The sequence below is a fragment of the Podarcis filfolensis genome, assembly GCF_964270895.1.
Source record: "Podarcis filfolensis genome assembly, chromosome: 5".
NCBI classification, from domain to species: Eukaryota; Metazoa; Chordata; class Lepidosauria; order Squamata; family Lacertidae; genus Podarcis; species Podarcis filfolensis.
In genome coordinates this window covers 51,758,618-51,786,350 of record NC_139608.1, presented here as the reverse complement: position 1 = coordinate 51,786,350, position 27,733 = coordinate 51,758,618, and the positions used below count along the sequence as shown (strand labels likewise).

The following is a 27,733-nucleotide window of genomic DNA, read 5'->3' as shown; positions in this document are numbered from 1 at the left end:
CGACAAACCCCACCCCTCCCCGCTTCGGCAGATGGTTGCTATGGGGACCGCCGAGCCGAGGAACGCGGATTGGCTGAGGGGCGGAGTCAGTGCATTCGAGGGCGGGCTGTGCAAGGAGTTTCAAGATGGCCGCGATGTAAACAAGTGCGGGGGGTAAGTGAGGCGAGAAGAGTGAGGCGGCGGCGACGGTTCTTCTCCAGCCTGTAGGACGTTATTGGGGCAGAGTTTTTGAAGGGAGGCCGGGGGAGCTTTCCTCCTCAGGTTGGCTGAGGGTGGCTGTGAGTTCTTCCTCTCTCCAGTCGCAGGTTTACGCGTCTCCTTTGTAGGAAGTCCCATAGAGTTCAGTAGGGCTTGCTCCCAGGTAAGGGAGGTGGGCGATTGTGCAGCTTGCCTTGCTCACGAGTAGTAGGCTGCCAATAAAACGGGTGCTATTTTCTCCCATGCCAACCCCTTTTCTGCCCGCTTTCCGTTGCACTTTAATTACAAGGCAATGCAAATCGCCAGCACCGAAGATCACGCCAGGCAGGAGGAGCCCCATAACCGCACCTGCCCTTCTCGAAGGTAGCTTTGTGGTTTTACTTCCAGCCCTGTACAAAGGGCGTGGAAACTCTCGTGAATCGATCGCCACAATCGTAACCGGGCTCCTAGGAGAATAACGTATTTCACAGGACTGCAGAGAGAGGTGCTGCATAGAAGATGCAACCCTGAGCTGTGCCTGTTAGATAGGAGATGGGGAATCTGGTCCTCCAGATGTTTAGTATTTATTTATTGAATTTATATACCACCCTATACCTGGGGATCTCAGGGCAGTTCACAGAATAAAATCAAGATATAAAACCGCAAAATACCTAATAAAACTAAAAACAACAACCCAATATCGCCCCCCCAACACCCCCCCACACATTTTAAAAGGGCATAGGATGTCAATCAGATCAACCAAAGGCCTGGTTAAAAAGGAATGCTTTTGCCTGGTGCCTAAAGGTTTATAATGAAGGCGAACTTCCCTGGGGAGAGCATTCCACAGATGGGAAGCCACTGCAGAGAAGGCCCATTTTCATCTTGCCACCCTCCGGACCTCTTGAGGAGGAGGCACACAAAGGAGGATGTTGGGACTAGCATGGCCAAGGCTCAAGGATGGTGAAAGCTGCAGCCAAGCTGCATCTGCAATGTTAAGAAGTTCCCCCACCCTGTATTAGGCCAAGGTTAGATGCTGAATCTGTGGCAGGAAATGATTTTTATTTTATTTTATTTTGCAAGTTTTAAAGAACAGCTAGTTGTTACAGCTGCATTCTTAAGCATAAAATCCTGTCTTATAGCTGGGGAACTCTGAAGTTCAGAGAGATACAGTTTGACATGGATCAGGGAAAATAAGTACAGAGGACAGTAACTTAGCTACAGTCCTAACCTCATTTACCTGGGAGTAAGTCCCATTGAATTCTGAGTTAGGAAATGGTCATGATTGGTCTGTTAGTTTAAGTACAGCTCCTTCAGCAAGAAAACCAGGCCCTGTGCGTTTTTATTGAGAAGTGAGCCTCACTGGCTTCAGTAGGCCTTACTCCTAAGGAATGGTGTACAGTATATGATTGCACAGAATCCAACATATTAAGACATAGTAGAGAGTAAGATGAACTTCAAACAGCACAGATATCCACGTATACTTCCAACATTTTACAGATACAAATTAGAATACTCCTGAATATAAGTGTGTGACACCAGAGACTGAGAATCTGCAGCACAGTGCCTTTCCTTCATCATATTACAGGAAATAAAAACATAAACATGCTGTTTATTCTGTTTATTTCATAGATTTTATATACTGCTTGATTTCTAGCACCCTCAAAGTCATTTACAAAAAGAAAAAATGAGAAAATCAAGAAAAAATTACATGCAACAGTGGAAAATGCAAAATCTGTGCTGGGGATTATTAGGAAATGGAATGAATATAACTGGTTTATCATATCTACTGCTGATGACCTTCATCTGATGCCAAGTAGAGTGGCCCCTGCAACCTGCCATTCTTCACAGAGTTGGCATCTTGATAGAACCGAAGGGAGAAGCCTCCAAGAAGCCCAGGGAAGGCTGCTGTGTAGACAGTGCCCTGACTTATGAAAGGCACCTGAGAATGGACAGCCCCAAGACATCTAATGGAAAAAATGAGGGCCATTTGTATGTGCTCTGTTTTTAAGGCTGGGGTGGGTGGCTGCTCAGAAGGAAACAGCTCTCATCCTCCTCCTGGTATCTGAGATCCATAGCAGGAGGAAGAAGATCAGGGTGGCTTTATAATCCTGTTCCCAACTGGCAAAAGAGAGCATTGAGTGGCAGACAGAGAGTAGTGTCCCTGGGCAGGACAGGATACAGTTTGCAGCATACCCTGCCAAACCTGGCTTATTTGCAAATCTGTTTGTGGCCACATTTGGAATACTGTTTTTTCACCCAATCTCGAAAAACATACCCAAATGAAGAAAGTTTAAAGCATCTGATCTAATCCTGGGGTCCCCAGTGCTGCACCAGTGGGCAGTCTCAGGTCATTACTATTAAGTATATTTGACTTATGGGTCTTTTATGTTGCCCTTACACATGTGCCACTGCCACACACCCCTGCCCCGGCATCATACAATTATGGATTATGGCTGCCAGACCCTGCCAAAACACATCATCATAATATACATATAAAACCACTGCTCAGTGTAGTTGCATAAACTGCCTGTTTGATAAACAGTAAGATGTTGGACATTAATTCTAATAAGCCTGTGTAAGCCACTTAAAACTTCAAATAAAAAAAATGATTATTTTTGTAATATTGTATTTTTCTAATTCTCTTTTTATGTCCAAAGGATTTGCTTTCACATTCTGTTTCCTTGGATCTTAGAAAATCTGAATTCACTTTGACATTGATGAATGAATAGTTAAGAAGTAAGATGCACAAGAAGTTCTGACTCTGTTTTCATTGCTGCTGAAGAGACAGCGAAAGCCCTAAAGACATTTTAAATAATTTTGTTAAAGATTTTTTCACAGTGATAATGTGTATGTTATCTTTCATTATGTACCTAGAGATGTGGAGTGGACTGTTACCGCCTGGTGTGAATGAAAGTGATGTTGACACAAGTTCTGATGATGAAGGAACATGGGATGGGCCTGGGCCTGAGTCCATCTTAAAAGAGACAAGAGAACAAAAGGATTTGAAAGGCGTTCTGTCTTCTAGCTCTGAGATTCAGGAACCTGAAAGTATCACTGAAGGCAATCCTTTTACAGCAGTGGCAGATGAAGGACAGGAATTCCAAACATGTCCTTCTGGAGTTTCATTAGATATGTGGAAAGTAGGTATGAGTACAACTCTGCACATGACTGATACTGTGTTTTGGTGTAGTAGCTCTTGTAGCTGATGTTTACGTAGGTAATCATTTTTGAAAGAACAGGTTGAAACAAGAAGTAAAATTATGTTAAATGGAACACAGTCTCCATCTTAAGCTGTTCACCTATGGAGAAGAAACTTCTGGGTTTTGTTTTAATATCAGTGTCCCAAAGGTTGCTCACTTAAATAAGAATGGAGGGAGGTGTGATTATTTCTCAAGATGTGTGCTGGTGTTACCATTGTTTATCAAGTTCTGGTTTTGCGTCTGGAGATCATGGAATCAAACTTGAGGCTTGATTTAGTAAGCAGGTTTGGCTACTGTCTGTTAATCTTTATCAAAGTTTCCTAAAATGCACACTCTGCCTTCTCTTTTGCTATATCTTCTAGCAATTATAACCTGACCATCCTTGAGTACTCGTACTTTATTTTTCAACGTATTTCATATTTGTTTTATATCTTCTCCGAGTCCAGAAAACAGCTCAAGCAATTCTGCATGTCCAAATGGATTTGGGAATTAGGTATTTGAAGCAGCTGCCCCTCATGCCATATAATGAACACTTTTCACGCTGGGAGGGGTTCAGAAGCAGTTTGTGATATGGCATGGTGAGGCGGTCTGTTTTTCAAGGGAAAAAAAAGTAAATCTCCCTGACTATGCCCAAACTTTTAGGTATGCTAAGGGATCTTTTTGGGTTCCAGCCTTTATGCAGAATGTTGAAATTGACTCCGAAGAATATGTCTGCATAGTTAATGCAGGAAGTGGAATAAATCACATAGAGATCTGTGTAGACTGTCAGTGTAGTCCTGAGGCTTCTTGCATGTGTTGAAGCTGAGTTAACTGCATCGAGATGCTGTGCATGTATTGTTTTTCCTTTTTCACTGCCATGTCATTAACAGCATGCACATTTCCCTTGCACTCATGCAGCAGCTACCATGAACAAGGAAGTCCATGTTGCTTGGGAGTTCCATGTCCATTTTAGGGTCTGCGGGCTCTGATCCTTGCCATTTTGGACCTTTGAATGCAGCTTGCTTCTATCGAGAGTGTTTTATACAGTAGATTTCTGAAATAAGTTGATTTTGTACATTCAGTGACTTCACTGTAAAAGCAAACAAAAGAACATAGTGTTTCTCAGTATGTGTTTTTCTCTTTCAACAGAAATTTCAGAGCCTGCAAAAGAAAAACTTTGAAATGAAAATCCAAGTCAGTCAGAGTGACAGGAGGGGAAAGAGAAAGCGTTCCAGAAAAGGTGTTCTGCTTAATTAACAGAAGTCTTGGGAAATGTTGTTGTTTAATAGCTGAAAACATTGTGCTTAGTCCAAAAATGGTTAAAGCACGGATTAGGTGGCGGTAGTGACAACGCATACATTGTGGAATATTGAACTTGAGGATTTTTCTATAATTTGGTTGTGATTCAGAGGTATAAAACATAAATAACATTATTTGTTATGGTCAGGATCCAGAGAACACAACTAGTTCCAAGTATCCAAAGGACATCTTTCCAGAAGAGCAGCACACATGCCACAAGCAGATTATTAAATCTGAGAGCAATTTTAAAAGCAGTTTGTAGTAAGGCAGGAGGGACTATACTTCAAAGAAAATGCCAAAGGCCTTTGGGCATGTCAGAAATAGCTCTTTGAATCTTGGCCCATTTATGTAGTGCTGCTGTACAGTGTTTGTCATTTATTCTTTCTGCGACCGCATTACATAGGTCATTCTAGTTTTATTGGAGAACCAAAGCGAGAGAGAGTGACTTACTCACAGACTCCCAGTTGACTGAGCAGGGATTTAATTTCAAGTTTGGGTCTTGTACACTACTCCTAATTAAACCCCAGTGGTTCTCATGTGTATTTTTATTCTTAGGCAATTCAGCATTTTAATTATTAATGCCTTTTCAGGGTGGCATTTGAACTAGCACTTAGGTTTTTGTAGATTACTATGTGATTCAGCTCTCCAAACCTCTGTGCCCAAACCATCCTACTAAGCTTAGTTGTCTCCATCATAATTATTCTCTGTGGGAAAACTGGTTTATGCTCACATCTTGCCCCTTTGAAATCCTACCTCTATGCATTAAAAGGGGCTCTGTTGGAGGAACTAGGCAGCAGCATGATGGCAGAATTGATGCGCTGATTGGGGAAATGAAGAAACTTAGTCCATGTACCACCACCACCACCAGGGAAATGTCTTTGGGTTAGGGCTGGTACACTGAGACATGTTTAACTGAAGCCAGTAGAACTGACTTCTACGTAAATCATTTGGATCTGAGTATGAAGGGGTTGTATAGATCCGTAAGAATAACATCAAATAGTTATTTTGTACCACAGTAACAATAACATCAAATAGCTATTTTGTACCACAGTAACAATAACATCAAATAGTTATTTTGTACCACAATAATTATACATGTAATTTCCGCAGTTGACTAGAGCTTATTCTCAGTTGTGTATGCTTTGGATATCTATTTAAGATACAGTGGTACCTTGGTTGTTGAACTTAATCCATTCTGGGAGTCCGTTCAACTCCTGGAACTATTCAAAAACCAAGGTGCAGCTTCTGATTGGCTGCAAGAGCTTCCTACACTCAATCGGAAGCTGCGGAAACTGCATCTGGAGTCCGGTTTCCAAAAAATGTTCACAAACCAGAACACTTACTTCCGGGTTTGCGGCATTTGGGAGCCGATTTGTTTGGGAGCCAAGCCCTTCAACAACCAAGGTACCACTGTACAATGAGAATAGTACAGTCTCAATCCAGTCTGATGCAGTTGTAGCACTATATACAGAGGGATTCCAGTGGAATATAAGACGATCCTGTTCTCCTCCCCTCCCTCCACAGCTACTCAGACCAAACCATTTGTTATATGCATATTGGAGGTGTGTATAGACCTCCAATTCCCTGTAAAATCAGACACATTCCAGCACATTGCTATGGATGTATGTGCACCTCTGTAGAAAAGGGGGGAAAGATTATATTGTGCTCTGTGACAGGGGTGACTGTCCCGCCCCCTGAGGGGAAAAAAAGGCATCAGCTATTTTTTCTGACCTTAGTGAACCTTCTTCCTACTTGCCACTGTGCTAGAACCACTGTTTGCTGTAAAAAGAATTTTGTGGGTGTTATCAGAAGTGCATAGAATAGTTGCTGCACTGCCTCTTCCTTATTGAGTGCACTTCCACCACACTTACCTCTGCCTATTAACCTCTGCCCATGGTGCTTCCTGTAGCTTTGCTCCCAAAGAGATGTGATCTCTGACTGGAGCAGCCAAAGCATGAAATGACAGGAAGCCAATCAGATACGAGCTGTTATGGGAGCAGCCAAAAGCCAACAGCAGAGGGAGAGCCAGAGGTTGCCTGAAGCAATAAGCAGAGGGAGAATTTGTGAAAGATTGCCTGTTTAGAAATGTTGCAATATTGGTTCCAGAGACACTCTCCTTATGTGAAAATATGAGATCATTCCATCAGATTGTGTGATAAAATTAATGATTTGGCAGATGATAATAGTTGTATTGGAATTTGTTTTCTGTTCATCAGCAATTGATGAGACAACTGACATAGCCAACACTGGCCAGTGGCAATTTTGTTCATGGAAATCTCATCAGATTTTGAAACTAGAGAGGACTTGCTCGTTTTGTGGCAGCAATGAATGATGCTGCCAAAGGAGAAGATACCTTTCAGAAAGTTATGTCTGCAGTCCAACAGATGGAAGCTGATGTTTAACAACCTTAGTGGCCTTGCCACAGATAGAGCACTAACCATGGTGAGAACTCAGAAAGGATTGATTGCACTTATAAAGAAAGTAATAGAGTGCTAGAGTGGTGAGTTAATTGTGTGTCACTTCATTACCCACTAGGAGAACCTGTGCACAAAACTTGCATCTGAGATGTGTGATAACAACAGTTGTTTCATGTATTAAATTTATTAAAAGTTCGGGTGAACAGGAATTTATAACAAATACAATAACTTAAAGTACTTTATTTCTTCAGGTAAATTAAAAAAGAAAAATGAAGAAACAACGGAAAGGTATTTAAGAACTTTCTGTGATTTAAATTTATTCTACAAGTTTAATAAATGAAATAAACATAATGTTAAGTTGCAGTGAACTTTACTTGCCGTATTTTTCACCCTATAGGACACACTTTTTCCCCTCCAAAAATGAAGGGGAAATGTGTGTGCGTCCTATGGGGCGAATGCAGGCTTCAGGAAGCTATCCGCAAGCCTTGGGAGCCCGGCGCGACTTCCCGCTGGGCTCCCAAGGCTTGCGGACAGCAGCCTGCAGCCCGAAACCCAGGGAGCGCACCCCGGGCTTCGGGCAGATATCCGCAAGCCTGGGGAGACCGGCGGGAGTTCCCACCGGGCTCCCCAGGCTTGCGGATAGCAGCCTGTTCTGGGGCTGGGGTCAGGGGAAGCCCCGCGCCTGGGGGGAAAAATATTCCCCCCCCCTTTATTTCCCTGCCCCCCAAAACTAGGTGCGCCCTATGGGCCGGTGCGCCCTATAGGGTGAAAAATACGGTACTTTTCTGCCTTCAGTATATGAGGGATTATGGCCTATGTAATGAAAATATATGTACATATTTATATTTAGTGATATCAGGCTAGACTTCCTTAGTTAGTTAAGATGCCCTTGTATATCAAAAGTAACAAATCTTGATTACAATCTAACTATGTAAAAATTTCAAAATATCAAATGTGTAGAAGCAGCGTTTTATTCTGAATACGTTCTTTAAAAGGATGTTTTAATGCATGTTTCTTTTCAAATGAAATAATAATCTCCTGAAAATGTTTTTTCCCCTTTGTAGCCAACAATCTATAAAAGAAAGCCAGTTGGAAGAGCTTACTAAGTATTTTGGAATCAATGATAGATTTAAATCAATTTCAAGCAAGGAAGCCCCTCCAAAGGTACTATACCAAACTCCTAACTTTAATATGTATACTTTGTTATTTTCTGAATAAAAAAATAGGCATAACTTACTCATTCCTTTGATATGCTTTCTTCCAAAGTTACTTTCTGAAGAGCATTTCTCTCTTTCTCTGGAATGTTATATTTGCCACTTGTGTTTTCCAAGCAATTGTTCACAACAAGCAAATACAATGGTACCTTGGTTTACAACCATAATCCGTTCCGGAGGTCTGGTTGTAAACCAAAACAGGTTGCAACCCAAGGTACCATTGTATTTGCTTGCTTGTAACCCAAGGCGCGCTTTCGCCAATGGGGCCTCCCCCCCCCCAAATTGGTTGTAATCCAAAAAAAGGGACACACACTTCCGGGTTTGACGTGGTTGTAATCCAAAACGGTTGTAATACAAAGCGGTTGCAAACCAAGGTACTACTGTATCACAAAACACTTTAAAAAAAATGTTCCTCGTTGTGGTATTTGTCCAGCTGCTGGAGTTGATGTCTACCTTACAACTGCACCCTCTGGCCTGGAAACCTTTGTTTCCCAATCCTAGATTACGTGAGGCGCTGTGGTTACTATATCTAAAGACTGAGCCAGCAGTGTTTCATAGATACGCTTCAGATGTACTGTAGAGGAGATGTTAGTGTTGCTTTAAGTATTTGTGAGTCAACCAAAATTCAGACTGAAATTACAGAAAAGTAGAAAGATCTCCATCTTCATACAAAAAAACCCAATATTTTTTTCTTACAGAATAGTCCTTTACAGTGCTACCTTATAAATGTCTCCTCACAAGTAAGTCCCATTTAGTTAAATGGAGCTTGCTCCCAGAGAAATAGATATAATATTGAAATCAATGGGACTAAAGCATGCTTAACTTCCTCTCTATTCAGTCCATCTGTGGCCAAAGAATTTTGTTCCATTTGGTGTGTTTGGAATAGGAGTGTAAAACTTTGAGTCAAGCTGCCCTGGTAATAAATAACACTTTACTTTCTGCCAGCTTTACATTATTTGTGTTGCATCTTACAAAAGCCCTAGAATGTTTATTAATGATCAGTAACAAATTATTTGTTTTCTGCTAGCAATAGATAACAAAACAGATGGAGTGACTAGCAAATGTATGTAAAAATAAATGTAAGCAAACTGAGATGCAGTGAATATCTTCTTAATTGGAAGATGACATTCTTCTAGTAAAGTCTTGACACATCAACTTGTAATCAGCATTCTATTTCCTTCCCCTCCCCTCAGATATATTACAAATAGAGTGTTCAAGAAAGATGAACCTAGAGTTTCAGGGCAGAAATCTATTACATTATTATTATTGCATTCATTAGTGGGCCTTCATTTGTAAATGTTAACTCAAGACAAGTTAGGATTTGCCTGTGTTATTAAGGCTCATTCTTATTGCTTGTTTTTAGAGATTAAAAATGTAGTCCTCTCTTCCTTTATAGTTGACAATTTGCAGGCTTGAATTCAGTAATATGGTAAAATAGTGAAGTGACAGCATGCCAGAATTCGTTTTTTGGATAAAGATAAGATCTAAGAATTGTGAAGACGCAGTGGTAATTGGCATTCTTCATATATTTGACACATACACATATTCAGGGAAGCTCCAGGGATGGAACAGATAAGTCAGATATTGAGATAAAATTTTATTGTGACAGGCGTAAACTAGCCTATGTAATTTTTTTTAAGTGCTGTATTTATCCAACACATAAGGTGGAACTAATACAATGATTTCTTCTCAAACAACCATTCTGTGGATATCTATGTACTTTAAACTACTTTCCAAATACATTCTGTATGCGATTTGTTACACACAGAAATTACAGCTCTGCAAGTGAATATGGTTTTGTACATATTGTGATACATTTCTCCTGAACGTGTTTTTGCAATGTCCAGTTGATATTCTACTGGGAACTTTCCTTTTTGTCTTGATATTTCTTCCAGTCTGGCCTCGAAATCAGCATAGACAGATCTTTGGCTGACGGAGATATTGCACAAGCTGAGGAACTAAGTGATAGATTAGCTACTCGAGAGGTAGGTTGAGCTTTTTCGAATATCTTCACACAAGTCTTATAATGTGGATTAAAATATGGTTATGGGATTGTTTCTGTTTTCTAATCCTTTACTTCTTTTTGGGCAGCCCTTTTTTCAGCTATAGTATATGGGGGAAGGGGATTCTTTGAGAAATGTTATGAATATAGAATGTTGTTGGGACAGACATCACCCTGAAGTCATTCAGGGGTAAAATAAACCATGGAAACATACCCAGAAAGTAACCATCTCTGTGGGACTTCACAGTTATTTTTATGTGACAGCAGTTCCTCACACCTGTTATTGCTGCTATTACATTTTAAAACTCCTCCTCCAGGGGGCTCAGGACAGCATACATGGTTCTCTCGCTTCCACCAACCATTTTATACCCAAAGCAACTGTGCATACCTGAGAGATGGTGAATGACCCTGAGTCACCCAGTGAACTCTATGGCTGGGTAGGGGGTTTGAACCCAGGCCTCCACACTGCTAGTTCAAAATTTCATGTGCCTTTGAATAAATTGCTGTTAATACTCAAAGAGAAGGATTAAAAAGTATGACATGTGGTATGGGAACTGCCATTAGGAAGTGTAGGGAGGACAATACCACTGACCTGTACATAAAGGCCAGTTGATGCACCAGTCCTGAAAGACCTACATTGGCTCCCAGTACGTTTCCGAGCACAATTCAAAGTGTTGGTGCTGACCTTTAAAGCCCTAAACGGCCTCGGACCAGTGTACCTGAAGGAGCGTCTCCACCCCCATCGTTCAGCCTGGACACTGAGATCCAGCTCTGAGGGCCTTCTGGCAGTTCCCTCACAGCGAGAAGTAATTTTACAGGGAACTGGGCAGAGGGCCTTCTTGGTAGTGGTGCCTGTCTTGTGGAACACCCTCCCACAAGTTGTCAAGGAAATAAACAACTATCTGACTTTGAGAAAACATCTGAAGGCAGCCCTGTTTAGGGAAGTTTTAAATGTTTGATCTTTTATTGTGTTTTTAATATCCTGTTGGAAGCTGTCCAGAGTGGCTGGGGAGACCTGTCCAGATGGGCGGGGTATAAGCAAAGTGTGTTGGGGTTTTTTGAACTGTATTGATTTAGGGTGCAAATGCGGGGTTTCTATAATGGTCTTACGTAGGACGAAAAATGCTCATAGGTTTAGAAAAATAAAGATCAGTTCATCTGTTGACAAGCTATTTTTTCTGTGTGCAAGGAGCATTTTTATAGTAGACCATTTAGGGCCCCATTGGTGACCTGGCGTGATGTGATCCAGGAAAAGCTTTACTGTTTGATGCTATTCATTTTATAAAACTGATCCTAGTTTGCTGCATTTTTGATTGCAATTAATTTCTTACACCTTAGCAAATAATTGTATGTTTTAAAGCTTATGGCAACCATTCACAAAAAGGTTAAGCTCAATTAAGCTGCTTTAAAATGAGTGGAACCTAAGCAATTTCTCCAATTGCCCCCTTTGTGAAGAAGAAACATGGCCAGTGCTGTAACACATGCTCTTGCTTCCCCATAATAATGTGTAGCAACATGTTTCAAGTTGGGATTCTATTTCTGGTCATCAATGTGTGAGAGAGATAAAAAAAGTTTGAGCCACTTAGCTTAAAATAACAACCCTATATATTAAACTTATGCTATGAGCTCCTTTCCTCAAGGAAGGTTGCCTTTCTTTCCATTTTTTTTAAAAATACATTTTTTAAAAAATAATTCTGTAGTTATGAGAATACATAAGAGTTATGTTGGATCAGATCAGCATTCTGTTCCCTCAATGACTAACCAGATGTCTAGGGAAAACAAACAGCACCTGCACTGGAGGTAATTCTAAAAAGACAATAAAGGCAGCACCTGATAAGTCATGGGAGGGCGTTCCAAAGGGTAGGTGCTGCCATGTGAAACCCTCAATTCTGACATCTTACAGAGCAGACCTTATGGGATGGTATCTGCAGGATGTCTTCTACAGAACACAGTGACCAGTTGGATATATCCTGGACCTAAGCTGTATATGATGTTGTACACTAGTACCAGCACCTTGAATTTAGCCTGGTAGCTAATTGAGAGGCAGTGCAACTATTTCAGCAGCTGTCTATCATGGTGATATTCTGGACAGTGAGCAGCCAAGCAGACACATACATATTTGTACTAGCTGTAGCTTGCAGGTCAACTTCAAGGTTACCAGCACATGGAAAAACAGTGGTCATGCTATCCCAGTCCATAAACAACCATGACTGCTTTACCACCCATAGCTGGCACAAGGAACTCCTAGCCACTGAGGTCACCTGGGTGAATAGTAACAGGTGGATCCAGGAACATCATCACAGCATGTATCTGCTCCTTCAGGGGGAATATGACCCCATCCAAAGCAAGTGGTTGACCAGTTATCCAGGCTTGGGAACCGTTTGCCCACAGTGCCACCATCCTGCTAGGATTCAGTCAGTTAGTTAGCTTTCATCCAACCCACCACTGAGTCCAGGCACTGGCCTAGCTCTCACATGGTATTTCCTAATTCAGATGTTACAAAGAAATAGACTAATAATACTTCACCCCAGAAGTTACAGCTGGCTCACATTTAGTGCTTGTCTCTTGGAGTTTGTTCAGTAAAAGGAACTTACCTTTCACTACTGGGTTTACTGAGCTTGTGCGTTGATGTGTAAAGAGCTAGTTCTTCTTTCCCTACCATACACCAAAGTTCCTAAATTTTAGAAATATACTCATTTGTCCTTAATATGTCCTTAATATGTGAAATTAAGGGCATTTGACTATATTTATTTCACACTAAGTTCACCATAGAAACAGATACTATAGGTGCCAATGACAAAGGGTAACTTAAAACTAGAAGATATCACCCATTTTTATTTTCACACTAAATGAAAACCTGGGCTGACCCGTATTTGTGGGTACAGCTGTTTAACAGTGTGATGGAATACGTGTACAATGGATGAGTGTTCTTTGGAAATCAGGTGTATAGGTTTTTAATCAGTGGTATTTTCTTTTTCAAGAAGCAGTAACTGGAACCTGCTGATAAAGCCTTTGCTTTGAGGCACAGATCCCAGAGTCCTTAAAGCTGTTTCCTCCCTTAATAAGTGAAACTAATTTTTGATGTATAACATTTATAAGCCTGTGAAACTGATAGAACAGCATCAGTATTGGGGAGGAGGAGGAGAGCCAAAAATAAAAAAGATGGCTAAGAAGAGGCTATGAAAACATGCTTTTAAAAGCTAGGGAATGCCAAAACATAGTTGTCTATCATTCTCTCACAGAGAGAACCAATTTTTATAGAATGGGGTTGCCTCAAATAAAAAAGGGATGTAAAGAATGTACATAATCTAGAGCCAGGCAGTGTAGAATGAGCAATATATATTTTTGAGATATGGGGAATTATTTGGCTCTCTGCAACGGGGCACTTGTTGCAGTTGTATTTGGGTGCAGGCAGTTATGCTGTGGCACTGCTCTATTGTTTTTCAGGTGTTTAGTGTTCTGTTGATGCAATAGAGTGTGTCAAGAAATGGTTTGATATCCATAGGGCTGTGGGTATCTGCCTGCAGACACTTGGAAGAGTCTTAACTGTAAACTGTAAACTTCTCTCGGGACCTTCTGGTATCATCTTGAATTGTCTTGCTAATTTCTATTTCTCCCTGAGATTATAGGATCACGGTGGACTTGGTTAGAATATCTGGTACACAGGCAGCAACCATTTTAGGCATGTTAAATTTATGCCCAATTGCTGATGCATGAGTCCTTTTGGACCCAGATGAGAGGTGGCAGAACGGTGTGGGGCATCCTTGTACATGCTTTGCTGTCACCTGTGGGGGCCTGGAACAGAACTGCCACGTGAAATAGCTGTCACCTGCAGTGTTGTCAGTTCCTAGTTATAATATGGATTATATTGCACCTGTTTGTGCTGGTAGAAATTTCAGTCATGTTCACAAAGCAAGGGGGCAAGATTACTGTCAGAGTCATTGATGTTTCCATGTATTTCTCCAACATCAATATAATGAAATCGTGGTAGCAGTTAATGAGGGACTTCATCAACAGCTGTTCAAAAATCTTGGTATATAATTCCTACTAGCTTGTTCCTGTTCTCATGTTTGATGGCACTCTCAAAGAACTCTAAATGGTTGGTGAAACAAGACCCTTTGGAGAATCCATTCTGATTGTTCCACATTAAGGCTTGTTCTTCTATATATTTGAAGATTCTAGCATTAGTAATGCTTTCCACCAGTTTACATGAGACAGAGTCAGAAATAGTTCTCTGCATAAAATTATCAGGTTTCCTTCACGATCAATATATTGTGATACAGTTTCTTAAAATCCCTTACTTAAATCATAAAACAATATTCTTCAAATGTAATATGCAGGAATTCTCCCTTGAGGGTCAAGATGCACATGGTTCAGAGAACTGAGCTGGCAATGTAATTTTAATTGTTAATATTTTGTGAAAGTTGTGGGTTGTAGCCAGAAAGTCATATTCAGAGTAATAAAAATAAATGGACTTAGGTGTATTGAATACAGTGGGTCTAATCTGGAGTATGACTTAGTTGGATGAAACCCAGTAGGCTTAAAACTTTGCTTTGATTTCATGTGCTGTTCTTATTTATAATGGCTTGGACTGTGCTCACACAGCATGATTTACCCAACCTCTTCATCTGTGCTGCAGCCTCAAGCAAACCCCGAAAAGCTACTCTTGAGGGTCCAGAATTACATGAGATGAAGTGTAGGGAACTGCAACAGGAAGGGGAATTGGTGGGAATTGGAGGCCACCTTAAATCTATGAAAGTGTCTTCTGCTTGTGCAAGTTTACTTTTGGATCCAAGCCAAAGTTAAGAATGCAGAATAATTAAGCTATAGCTAAATTATGTGAGGTTTCTTGTTAATCTTGGGTGTCACAGAAAATCGTACTACAAATTATTCATTTACATAATTATTCCTTTGGACGTGCTAAGAAATTTAGAATTCCAGAATTATACTGGCCATATAAAAGATACCCCATTTTGCAACCTACAGAAAGGCTTTAACAAGTTGTTATTAATCAGTGTAACTTTGATTAGTTTAAATTAAATAGATTGTTAAAGAACACTTTTACATCTCCGTGAAAACCTCCTGACTCTCTGGGCTGCTTAACAATTCATGTATTTAAATATTTTCTGAGTACTGTACAGGACTGACTATTAAATAATTTGAACACATTTTCTTTTAAGCAATATAGTCTGTGACCATTTTTTAAAAGCTTATACAGCAGTATACTTACATATCTGCTACTGATTAATTCCCCCCAGCTTAGGTCAGCAGGGCCCACCTCAAACAAATACGTTTGGATTGGCCTCAAATCTCCTCTGCTCTATCACATTCCTAATGTCTCCCCATAACCCCTCTTCCCCAATGCTGGGGCTGGGCAGGGAAGGTAGAGCTGCTTTGCCCAGCAGTGTCCATTGCTGCAAGGAAGCATGGAGCTACAGTTTCCATTCTTCCTGGATTCACCCAGGCATTCAGCCGGAAGCCTCTGCTGTTGGGAAGTCTACCTGTTGGGAAGTGGCTGGGGAAACCCAGGCAGATGGGTGGTGTATTCTTCTCCTTCTTCTTCTTCTTCTTCTTCTTCTTCTTCTTCTTCTTCTTCCTGCCACTGGTGCTATCTCCTTCATCAGAGTGAGGTCAAGAAAAAGGGGCTCCTGGTGGTGTGGATTGGCAAGGACTGATGGGGATGAATCTCTAGGAAGGCTCCAGCAGCCAAGGTTTTTCAAGGATCCAAATGGAGCATACATAGCAGCTCAGTTCCCAGTACAGTGGAGCCTTGGTACTCGAACTTAATCAGTTCCAGGAGTCTGTTCGATTCCCGAAACCATTCAAAAACCTAGGCGCAGCTTCTGATTGGCTGCAGGAGCTTCCTGCACTCAAGCGGAAGCCGTGTCAAACGTTTGGCTTCCAAAAAACATTTGCAAACTGTAACACTTACTTCTGGGTTTGCGGCATTTGTTCATCAACTAAGCCGTTCGAGAACCAAGGTTCCACTGTAGTTGGATAACTTCTCTGCTGCTCTGCTCATAAGTGACTCATGATTCACAACTTCTGTAATTTTCTATGGCAAGCTTGATAACTCAGTGCCATCACTATAGCTTTAGTTTTCCTTCAGTATTTGAACTGTTGAAGAAAAATATTTTTATTAGTAGTGGTACTTTAATTCTTCTATCATTGAAATTTGAGTGGTTACTTGTTTACTATGTGTGAAAGATCTCCTGCCCGATCCACCCTCAAAATACTCAATATCAAAAGTTTTTCAGTTACCTTGTGACTTAGTTCCTTTGCTCTGTTTTGTAATAGTGCATTAAAATTAGGGCAGTAACTTAAAGAGCAAAAGGCCCTACCATTTCTGACTTTTCCTGTGCTATCATTCCATTTGTTCACCTAGTAGTTTGCGCCCTTTAGTGTAAGAGATTTCACAAACAATAATTTGTATGTTCTTGTTTTAAATTTGTTCAGATGATTCATGATAATAAATATTATTTTAAAGTGTTCAGTCATTCCTGTACTATAGCCAAACTAGTATGTTTACTCTTCCATCATTCTAAATGTGTTCGATTGATTTTTATTGCCCTCTCTGTGATCCAGTCTGCTAATACTTAAATGAGCAGTCATTAAAAGGGGGGGGGGTCAATTTTGATGATTGTGCACAGTAAGAATGTGGGTAGTGTTGTCTTCATAAGGTTTTCCTTCTGTACTTTTAAAGCCCCATTTTAAAGGGATTAATAGTTGTCAGATCCTACAGAGATCCTTATATTCAATGAACACATGGGGCAAAGTCTGGGAGTTATACCTACAAAAGACCCACTGAAAATGAATGACTGATGCTCTTTGCACAGTCTCTATAATTTATGTAGCAGATCAATTTCATTTCAGATTATTTTTCATAGACACAGTTGATACACTGTACAGGGAATGGATGTGTTGTTGGCCATTGCGAATAGAGTTGGCAGTTTCCAGAATCACATACAAAATGTTCAGTAATACTTTACGTGCTCAAAGAAATTAAAAATATATATATTAAAAAATGTAGAACAACCATGTACAATTTAGAAATGCCTTTTAATGTTAATGTGCTGGGGGAAATAAAGACAAATACAATATATTTGTGGCTAATTCTTCTGCCTTTCTAGTGAAGGTGTTTCTGAGTTTCTCTTCAATGAGGTTGTTTTCTCTTAACCTTTAGTATATGACAGGGGTTATCACCTAGGATTATATTCATATGCTCTCTTAATTATGTATATCTTCTTTTTAACAAACCTTTAAAAAAGATTTCAGATGTTACAAGTCTAATTAAAGAGACAAAGCACAGTTTATACTGTAGATTTTTTTCTGCAGTTCAATTAATCAGCATGTTTTCTCTTTTAATTAAAACCATTTTAGTAAATTAAAGCCCACAGCAAAACACATATATAATTTGTTTGTAATTAGCTCTTAATTGGTGGTAGTTGAAGCTTAGCACCCTTGGTTTCTTTCTTCATGATTGCCATTTTATTAGCAGCCAGTCATTAATTAATCTTTTTTTCTAATTAGCTTATAAAACTGTTGATGGCACATTATTGTAAATGTGATTTTAAGTTCAAAGCTTGTTAATAAGCTTTCTTACTTAGAAGAACAGAGATAAAGAAATTGCTGAAAACAGTACTACAGTTCTTTTTTTTAAAACAGCCTTTCTTACAAGGGGACTGTGTAAAACATCTAACAGCTTATGGTTAATTTTTAATGCTGTTTCTTATGAATGGAAGAAGTTACTTGCATATAAATATTTGAATCTAAAACAAAGCTCAAATATAGGAACAGTTTTTAATGTCCATGCTATATGACAGAGTTGTCCACATATACAGTAATTTGATGATTTAATACTCCTCTATAGAAACCCAACAAAGGTATTACAAAGTATTTTGTACTAGAAGTTGAACAAATCATTGACAGAAGACCATTCTCACTTGAAAATCCACTCAATATTCTTGTTTGCTTTATATAGTTAATATACATCAGCAATGGATAACATTCCACAACATAAAAGGGGAAAATCATAGCCGCAGGCAGAACCTGAAATAACTAGATTCATATTTGATGAGAAACTGTAATATAGTATTAAAAGGCTGTTTGGTTTCTCTGATAGACCACAGGATGCTTCAAGACTTGTTAGAATAGAGATGTTCTTTTAAAACCCCTTTGGGTTTAGCCTTTTATAGAACATGCCTACATATGACATTTCTGAATCCAGCCTTGAATGTCCTAGAGAGTATGTATTTTATAATGGGGTCTTTGAAATAAATCTTTATCTTTTGGTGGACTTTCATTCCACCAGCCCAGAGGCTCAAGGTGGCACCCAAAAGGTGAAATAATGTATAAACCTAACCATCAAATATAATAATACAAAATCTTAAAAGCAATACACAGCTCAAAACAGAGGCATCAGTCATTGGTCACTAAAGGCCAGCCTAAGCAAAATAGCTCTGCATTGCTTCCGGAAGGAAGCCAGACGTACTCAGAGATGCTTCCAAGAGGAAATGAATTCCATGGCCAGGCAGTTGCTGTGCAGACAGCTTGCTCCCTTGCCCTCAATGTTCTAACTTGGCGCATGAACCATGAGAGCATCTTCAGCGGATTTCAAGGGTTATGGTGGGTCATAGATGGTTCCCCTCCAAACATTTCATCAAGCATCTGAAGCTTTATTTGTTTTTTGTAACGTTTCCTGAAGTTGCAGTAAACACATTTTGCAGCTTTTAAGATCGTCTATTTTCCTCTCTCTCCTTCAACTTTATTTACTATTTCAAACTTCAGCCGTTCCTTTGCTTCTTCTTTTTTTTAAAGGGTTTTATGATGCTGTGCAAGAAACACTAGAAAGGGATAGCTGACAAGGAAAAAATTAAAAATTGGATAAAAAGTAAATGAATAATGTCATATTACTAAAAAGATGAGAGGCTAATTTGTGCCGACTTTTTGCTAATTTTGTTCAAGCCTCAAAATGAGGAGCTGTCACCCGTTCTGTGTAGCACTGATGACAGTGCCAATGATCCATGAAATAAGCTGCCGCTGGCTTTGTTCTGATAAGAATGAACAAATCTGCACAATGTACGGCTCCCTGAATCTCATTTTCATACTTGCATGCAGGCTAAAAGAAATAAGCTGTTTGCAGGCTTGATTAATCAGACATTTGAGGGGGTTTTGTCTCTTTGATCTCTTTCGTCTCCTAGGTAACTTGCTTGACATTAATGTTGAGCTTGAGTAAAGACAATCAGGAATTGTAGACCAAACTGATATAAAAATTAAAGACCTTAGCACTTTAAGTACTTCAGTAATGGTTCCGCTTTACTTCAGAAAACATCTGTTTTCATTTAATTAAAGAACAAAAGCGAATAGCATAAATATTTTTCATAGAAACCTGTTATTCCACAAAAAAAGTTTTAAGTATGAAAATTGGTATTTTTAAAAAATATGTGCCTTCATATGGTTTGGCACGAGATGAGGATCCAGGTATTCTTCATGGCTATACAGGTTTTTTTTTAATGAAAAATAATGGATAGCAAGTTTGCCGTTATGCTGTATTAAGCTGCAAGAGCAAGATTTTTAAAATGATTATCTATGAACTTAAATTAGAACAAGTTTGCCCCCTAGAAAACTAACTTGATTTTAAAAGTTTGTCTCTGAAAAATATGTACTACATTACAAGGATGAGCCATAATATCTACATTACTTCCCAATATGATTTACACACTTTAAACCTATAAAATTGAAAGGATTTTTTTTTAAAAAAAAAAATGTCGCAGTGCGTTTGCTTGAGGTTATGCAGACGCTTTTACAAATCTTCCAAGTGGCTGTAAAGATGAATGCCTCAAGGGTCTAGCCAGGGCCCTGCTTTTCCAACCAGCTAAAGCCCTTATCTTAAATCCAAGCAAAGTACCATTAATCTTTTTGAAAGACCTTTTATGGCTTTTAATATATCCCAAATTAGAACATTTTACACCCTTGGTTCCTGAAATGTGGTGATAAAAAGCCTTTAGAGCTTAATTTTCCTTACTGCGTGCTCTGACCAATTTGCAGTTCTTTGTGATAATGTTTAGACACCTTAATTAAAATGCAGCAAAATATTGGATGTTCTATATGGAAAATGCTGATACTTTGACTACACAAGAAATTGTTGTATGTATTTTTATTCATGTTTTATTGCTTCTTACAACATTGTATTTTGCTGTATTATCTGATGGCCTGAAACAATTTTTTTTTAAATAAATATAAAACCCATTGACCAAGATTTCAGGGGCTTCTGTTAGGAAAGGAAGTGAGGCTGTATGTGAGGGTGTGGATGGGAGGGCAGTATGCTCACACTTGAATCAGACATGGCTGTGTCTGATTTATTCACTGCAGATTTGTCCTTTAGAAGTTGCATCAATGCAGTCCTTGCACAATAACATTAAGTCTGCAAAATGGTTCTCTCTCCCGTTCTTCGCAATAGTACGGGCTGCTTTAGCCCATTCTAGAACCATGGTTTGCCAAGTCTGTAAGTGTTACTTTACTCCAAAGATATCCAAAGAAAGAGGCAGCAATCCAGAGAATTTAGCCAGGCCTTATTAGCTGGGCAAACAAGTTCAAGCTAGCTAATAGTGGGTAAGCCACATCTGTGGTTACAGTGCCCAGATCAGGGTTAGAAGCTTGCAGGCATCCTAAGTACTTGTGTGAGCTTTATAGTTGTTTAAAATGGCAGAAATTAATAAATGGGTGTTCTGGGATATAAAAGGGGGTATCGGGGCGGTTAAAAAAATACTGCTCTTCTTAAAAAACAGTAACTTTTTAGGCTTTGCGGTGCTTTATTTATTTATTTAAATGGCTTGATTGTAAGAAAACCTAAGCGGTTTCCAAAAATATAATTATATGTTATATGCTGGCAGGGTTTCAGTCATGTCAGCAAGAGTGCTGTAGCGTTATACACTATCCACAGCTTTCGGATCAAGCACAAGCCCCACATAGAGTGCATTGCAGTAATCCAATCTTAATGCATATTCCTAGATACTTAGGTTGCTGTATGAATACAATTCCTGAGCTGTGATGCTAATTATCTGCGTTCTAGTTAAAACATATTTCATTCCTTGGGCAAGTTACTTCTCTATCCCCATTAATTTCTTCATTCAGCCCTGTTTTGTTTATCTTTCAAATGTCCTACTTTTTTCAGTGATGTTGCTATAATAGTGTCAGTGACTTCACCCGATTTTTGGCATAGGTTTTGTCTACCTCTCAAGATAATCTCACCAAACTCTGCATGAGTGTTCCTGGAGTGGGGGCAGCAATCTTTGTTTATATTTGAAAGCTGGGCACCATTTTGAATCAAGATGGTGGGAAAAAATCATGACTTCACTAGATTTTTGACGTGAAGAATCCAGACTCACATATTACGCTATCTATTTTAAAATCACAATATTTTTTAGTTTCTAAAAGTTCCCAGGCACTCCCCGCTAGTATGTGTATATATGGAATTAATAAATATATATAGATGTTCATATGTCTATACCCCACCCCACCCCTCTTCTCTCCCACACACCTCTGTTTCTTTCCTTTGGCTCCTGCTGTCCTTTCATATGTCAAATGGCATTTTCAAGTTCAGAAGAAGCATGCCATAGAAATACCAGTTGCAGGGGCACAACAGCAGTGCTGGAGAGGGCTAGCTGCTGCCTTCATGCCATGTTTATGGGCTTCTCACTCTGGGAAACAGGATGCAAGACTTGATGGGTCTTTAGTCTAATCTAGCAGCACTCGTACATTCTTGTGGTACATCACTGGCAACCATATAGGTTACCTCTGAGTTTGGTTAGTAACTTGGCTGAATCATCGTCCCTCAACACATATAGAACCTCTCTATGTGGATCAGTTGGATCCCAGCCATTGTATGTATTCCATCAGATACTGGTTCTCCGATAACCCTGAACGAGTGGTCCTTGGATTTGTTTAGTGTAGGTTTAACTCACAGCTTTAAACTACAAGAAAAAGCTAACCTGCCATGGATTTGTTATCACATGGAACACATTTACTGAGAGAATCAGAATACTGAGATAAACTTTATTTGAATTTAATATTTCTGCTATTCAGAGCGGCTGTGGAAACCCAGCCAGATGGACGGGGTATACATAAATCATCATCACCATCATCAAATAGTATTTTTTCAGTTGATTTTATTTTTTATTTCTTTTTGTTGATGATGATGTCTTGTTGTTATTGTGACCGATCAAAAATATAATTTGGTTGTAGCTACTTTGTGGCCTCTAAAGGTGGAAAAGCAAAGTATAAATGTTTTGTGGAAATCAAATATCTGAAATGGTGCAGGGAATCATCTAAAAACCCAAGAAAATTGACTTTTCCTATGCCTATGCAAAGCTTGGAAAGCCCTAGTGGTGTCTCCTAAGCACTCAATTTAAAAAGTATAAAGAAGGCATGAATAGCCAAAGCAGTATATCCATTCCTGCTCAACTACTAGAGAACATGTGCTGAAATGAAACTTCACAGCAACTTTGACTCTAATAGAACAACTATTACGTTGTTGTTTTTACACGATTATCCCACCTAATTTTCAAACTGTGCCAAAACTAATTTGATTTCCCATGATTTACATCATGGCGGTTGGCTGCTAGGCAAATAAGGAACTTTTCTTTCACTGAAAATCAGAACAGGCTTCACCTTCCTTCCACCTGTTGCTGAATATAATGTATTCAGATATGTTCCATAGTAGATGCAGGACAGTTGAGTCAGGTACAAATGCTAAAAATGTCTCAGACAAAGCTGCTTGAAAGGGGCGTTCTTTTTGTACCTCTTTAATTTCTCCTGTGAACTCACTTGCTTATGTTCTTCTCTCCTTAGCTTGGTGTGAAAATTTCCAAAGCTGTTGCTTGTCGAAATTTTGTGAAAACAAAGCAAGATGCAGAAGCTTGTCAAGAAGCCCGGAAGAAAAAGAAGCTTGCATGGGGGTGGGTCATTGGCCTTCTATATTTAAGACTAATAGAGATTCTGAGTAAAATGTTTTCTGCCTTCAGATTGGCTTCTACTAATCCTTGTTTGCTTAATTTGACCTTGGCTTTTTCCTTGAGTAGTGCATCTGCTTAATGTAGAGTCTTTACTACAGCTGATACATTATTCAAATGTTTATACTTTCCCTTTTGTGATTGCTAGAGTATTAAAAATCTAGTTCCAATATAGCCATTGCTGCTAAATGAAATTTGATTGAAAACTCCCTAAAGTGTACTTTGGTAGATACTGACATACGTTTGTTTTTTTGTTTTTGTTTTTTTCAGGTTTGAAGCCAAGAAAAGATGGGAAACTAAAAGCAACATGGGATACATGTAGTTAGTTGTGTCTTGGAAGGGGTGGGGGGTGACATTTAAATCTGAGGGGAAGTGTTTGTTAATATTGAAGATACATAAATTATGTTTTTCATTCGGTTTTATTTCCATTAGTTGTGCAGCTGGGGGAATCACCGTTGAGTAATTTAGGCTTGCATTCCGTACTCTTTAAGTATCTCTGGTATGTCTCGAATATACTCTCTTTCGCCCTGGAAACATATCCAATTTATTTCCTTTCAAATATTCTAAAAATTTAAATCTCTCGTTTGCCATGTAACTATTAAAATACAGTCTAGAAAAAAAATCTGTCTTAATTTTTTCAGTTATTTATTAACATAAAAAACAATCTTTATTTACAATAAAACACCATTTGGAAAGCCTTGTTTTTACATAATAATGAGACCAGGCAATGAAAATATTCCCTCAAAACAAAACCGCAAGCAAATTAGCAATAACTCTCACCCCCACCACGTTTCTTTAAATGTCAGTCACCTGTATGAGAGTTAAACTGGTAAATTTCATTTACTATTAAGCGAGATTGAAATATTAACTTAATGGTGATTTATAATATTTGAGTACTTTGAGCTAAAACATGGTGCCAAGAAATAATAATTTGAAGGTTTATGACAAGTCCAAAGTTTTCCATCCTAATATGGAGTAGTTCTTTCTTGTTTGGTAGCCCTGAGGATGTTTGATTTTCCCTCTTTCACATGGAACACTATATTTCACAAAAGGAGCGTTTTCAGTACAGTAGGCTAAAGTCAACTGTAATTAGTTATATTGACAGTTAAATGTGCAGCAAAGCCTGTAAATCACTGGCCCAACAGGTTTGTACCACAAAGCCCCATAAATCAGCAAAGTCTTTATTCTGTACTCAGGGACTGTTTTCGGAGGGGTTTTTGTTTAGTGAAGAGAAGAAGCGAGTATTGTCGAGACTCTTAAAGTCTCAACAAACTTTGCTATCAAACAAAGTGGGCCTCTTAACTGTTGATAATGCCCAAATAAATGTTAATAAGACAGCACATACTTAGGCATACCACAGCCACTATTAATAATATTGCCAACGAATGCGGGCTTGCTTTTTTAATATTTCCAAGCCATCCTTTTTGTCTTCTGGTTCTCCAAGATGCAGTCCTGCAAAGATTGCATAACTGTATGCATTTAGAGAAGGACTTATGCATATAAGACTAAGGAGCATGAGAAAGATACTGAAAAGGGAAGTCAAGTACTAGACTATGAGAGGCAGTTGTGTGTATAGGTGGGTCGACCTAGTAGTAGCAGCAGTGGGCAAGGTTAGAATTATCCCTTAAAGTCAAGAGGCAGACCTTAACACGCATCAACAGCCTTCCCTCCCCTCCCCAAAAACTTGGCAAGAGCTACTAAGGTCTTGCGGCACAGAGCCTGAAGCAGAAGCAGCCATGCTGTGCTCACATCGTGTGTTTATATGATGGATCCTGCATTTGACATGAGAGATCAGTTTACTTACAGGACTACAGTTTGCATCTAGCCCCCATGCTAAAGCACCTCTAGCTATCATGGGCTACAGAGGATAAGATTTCGAAAGAAATATGCCTTTACTGAGATCAGGCACAGATGGTAATAAAGATGATAGTAAAGATGGCATAGATCTGAATAGGGAAGTAAATAAAAAGAATACCGGTAATTTCTTAGACTTGGGAGGATATGTGCTGTTGACAGCATGCACAGTTAAGGACTATGGATGATATAGGATAAAACGGGGATAGTTCCCTCTGGAATCTGAAACAGGTGCAAGTGTGAGATTATTTGAATGTCTTTGCCATTTAACTTGCAGAAAATGATACTTGAGAAAGGGATTCATTCTTTTTATCGGACTAAGAAGAAACTGCAGTAACAAAGCATAGCTTGCCATGGTTAGCTGCTAGCCAAATGAAATAAGGTGCCACATTGTACTTCAAAAGGCCGTCAAGCTGCATAGAAAAGTGAATTCCACACTGAAGACATAAATGATAGGCACTGGATGGTCAATGGCAATAACGCAGTGCAGAGCCAAAATACTTTCTCTCCCCCATTCCATCCAACTTTGGCTCCCTATTCACAGATTGCAAAGTAGCTGGCTTTTAAACATGCAAAAGTCCCATCAAGTGACTTTACCCCATTTTTAAGTCCCAAGCCGAAGTACCAGTGGCAAGAGTTGTGGAAAGGTCAAAACAATATGCTGAAACCAGTATATTGATTGTGGTCAAATGCATCACCAAAAAACTAAAGGAACAGAAGTTTCCTGGCTCTGGTAAGAGTTGGGCATAGAGTCTCCACCAATCAGTATCCATTGAGGAAGAGGTCCCACTCATGTGCATACCTTGCACTGCTCACTGTTCATACCTTGCTGGAGTCTCCACAGTTTTGCTGTATACACATTTCTCTGCTCTGAATTTAGCCTCAGTTGTAGATGTCAATGCTGATCTGCACATTTTATTCTGCTTTATGAGATCTAGTGCAGGCTTCCTCAACCTTGGCTCTCCAGATGTTTTTGGCCTACAACTCCCATGATCCCTAGCTAGCAGGACCAGTGGTCAGGATGATGAGAACTGTAGCCTCAAAGCATCTGGAGGGCCGAGGTTGAGGAAGCCTGCTCTAGTGCCTGTCTTTTAAATGCCTTTGAATTACTGAACGCAAGCTGCTGATGAAATAATGCTCCTGAGTTTGTAATAAAACCAATGTGTGGCATAATGTGACATAACTGTCACTGCTATACAGTGGTACCTCTGGTTAAGAACTTAATTCGTTCCGGAGGTCCGTTCTTAACCTGAAACTATTCTTAACCTGAGACACCACTTTAGCTAATGGGGCCTCCCGCTGCTGCTGTGCCACCACTGCGAGATTTCTGTTCTCATCCTGAAGCAAAGTTCTTAACCCAAGATACTATTTCTGGGTTAGCAGAGTCTGTAACCTGAAGCATCTGTAATCTGAAGCGTGTGTAACCTGAGGTACCACTGTAATTGTCCTACTTGCCTACTTATGTTGTCTTTCTTTTTTTCTTCCAAAAGAAATAGAAAAGCATAGGAAAATATGTTTGGCTTAAGACTGATATCAGGCCTAAAGCAACTATTTGTGTTTCTAGAAATAGAGAGAAGTTTGACCTATGCTATAGTAAAAGTTTTAAAAACACATAACACTACCCAGTTATCATGTGGTATTCAGATTAGGGGCAGATGTAGTTTGTTGGCCATTGGAACAGTTCAAAATACATTTCAGAGATCACCTGGGGCAGCCAATGCTTCTGCAACTGGGCTTCATTTGAAAGCTGGTACATGTTCTATGTCAACTAGAATAACGTTTCCGGTGTTGAATTATTGGCTGCAGTCACAATTCATAGACAATTCTAGACTTTCCAAATTACACTTAAAGGAACTATCATGACCTGAATAATAATTCTTGGTTGGCTCAGATTCACAAACAATTAAGCGGATGTTTCTTTTCAGGGGAGTTCATCTTGGAACAAGACGGTCTATGAGTAAAGGTCCTGTTTAAAACTAGACATACTACAAGAGGATCTAGCATCAGGTGATGAAATGGTCCCAGACTCTTTAAAACAGGCAGCAATTAGACCACTCCTGAAGACCTGAACAACTGTAGCCCCATTGCAAACATGCCCTTCCTGGGCATGGTGTACAAGAGAGTGGTTGCACTCTTGGATGAAACCTATTTTCTAGATCCATTTCAACTGGGCTTTAGGCGTCTTGGTTGCCCTGAAGGACGGAGTGCAACCCTGCCAATTCTCTGGGACCTTTTGATCCAAGAAGCTTTTGATCCAACAAACCATGGTCTCCTGGAAAGATGGTCTCAGTTGGGTGTTGGAGGTAGTGCATTAGAGTGGAACTGCAGCTGCATGATCCTGCATTCCAGAAGGTGGCGCTCCACAATTACTCTTTTGCCCCTTGGCAGTTACGCTGTGGGGTCATCTTGGGAATCCATTTTCTCCCTTGTGCTGTGCAACATTTACATGGGAGTGTTCGTCCAGAGATTCTGCCTGAAATGTCACCAAAGCATGATGCCCAACTCTCTTTTTTCCACCTGGGTAGGTGGTGGATGTTCTGAATCAGTGCAGAGAATGGTAATGGACTGGATGAAAATCAAC

The 27,733-nt window shown here is 39.6% G+C and overlaps 1 protein-coding gene across 3 annotated transcripts; it reads left to right on the top strand.

Moving 5' to 3' along the window:
- Positions 1 to 3: 3 nt before the first annotated feature.
- On the top strand, positions 4 to 26,945 carry FAM204A (family with sequence similarity 204 member A). 3 transcript variants are annotated; one of them, XR_014548881.1, is made up of 9 exons: positions 4 to 153; positions 3,052 to 3,317; positions 4,506 to 4,596; positions 7,324 to 7,360; positions 8,137 to 8,236; positions 10,182 to 10,271; positions 23,138 to 23,244; positions 23,569 to 26,089; positions 26,224 to 26,945. XR_014548881.1 is itself a non-coding variant. In XM_083616750.1 (8 exons), the coding sequence occupies exons 2-8, from the start codon at positions 3,054 to 3,056 to the stop codon at positions 23,618 to 23,620; spliced, it is 741 nt and encodes a 246-aa protein (XP_083472876.1). In that variant the 5' UTR covers positions 4 to 153; positions 3,052 to 3,053; the 3' UTR covers positions 23,621 to 26,945. The 3 variants fall into 3 exon arrangements, 2 of the variants coding, with proteins under 2 accessions (XP_083472876.1, XP_083472875.1); XM_083616750.1 differs by having other exon boundaries at positions 23,569 to 26,945; XM_083616749.1 differs by lacking the exon at positions 4 to 153 and adding an exon at positions 426 to 561 and having other exon boundaries at positions 23,569 to 26,945.
- Positions 26,946 to 27,733: the final 788 nt, after the last annotated feature.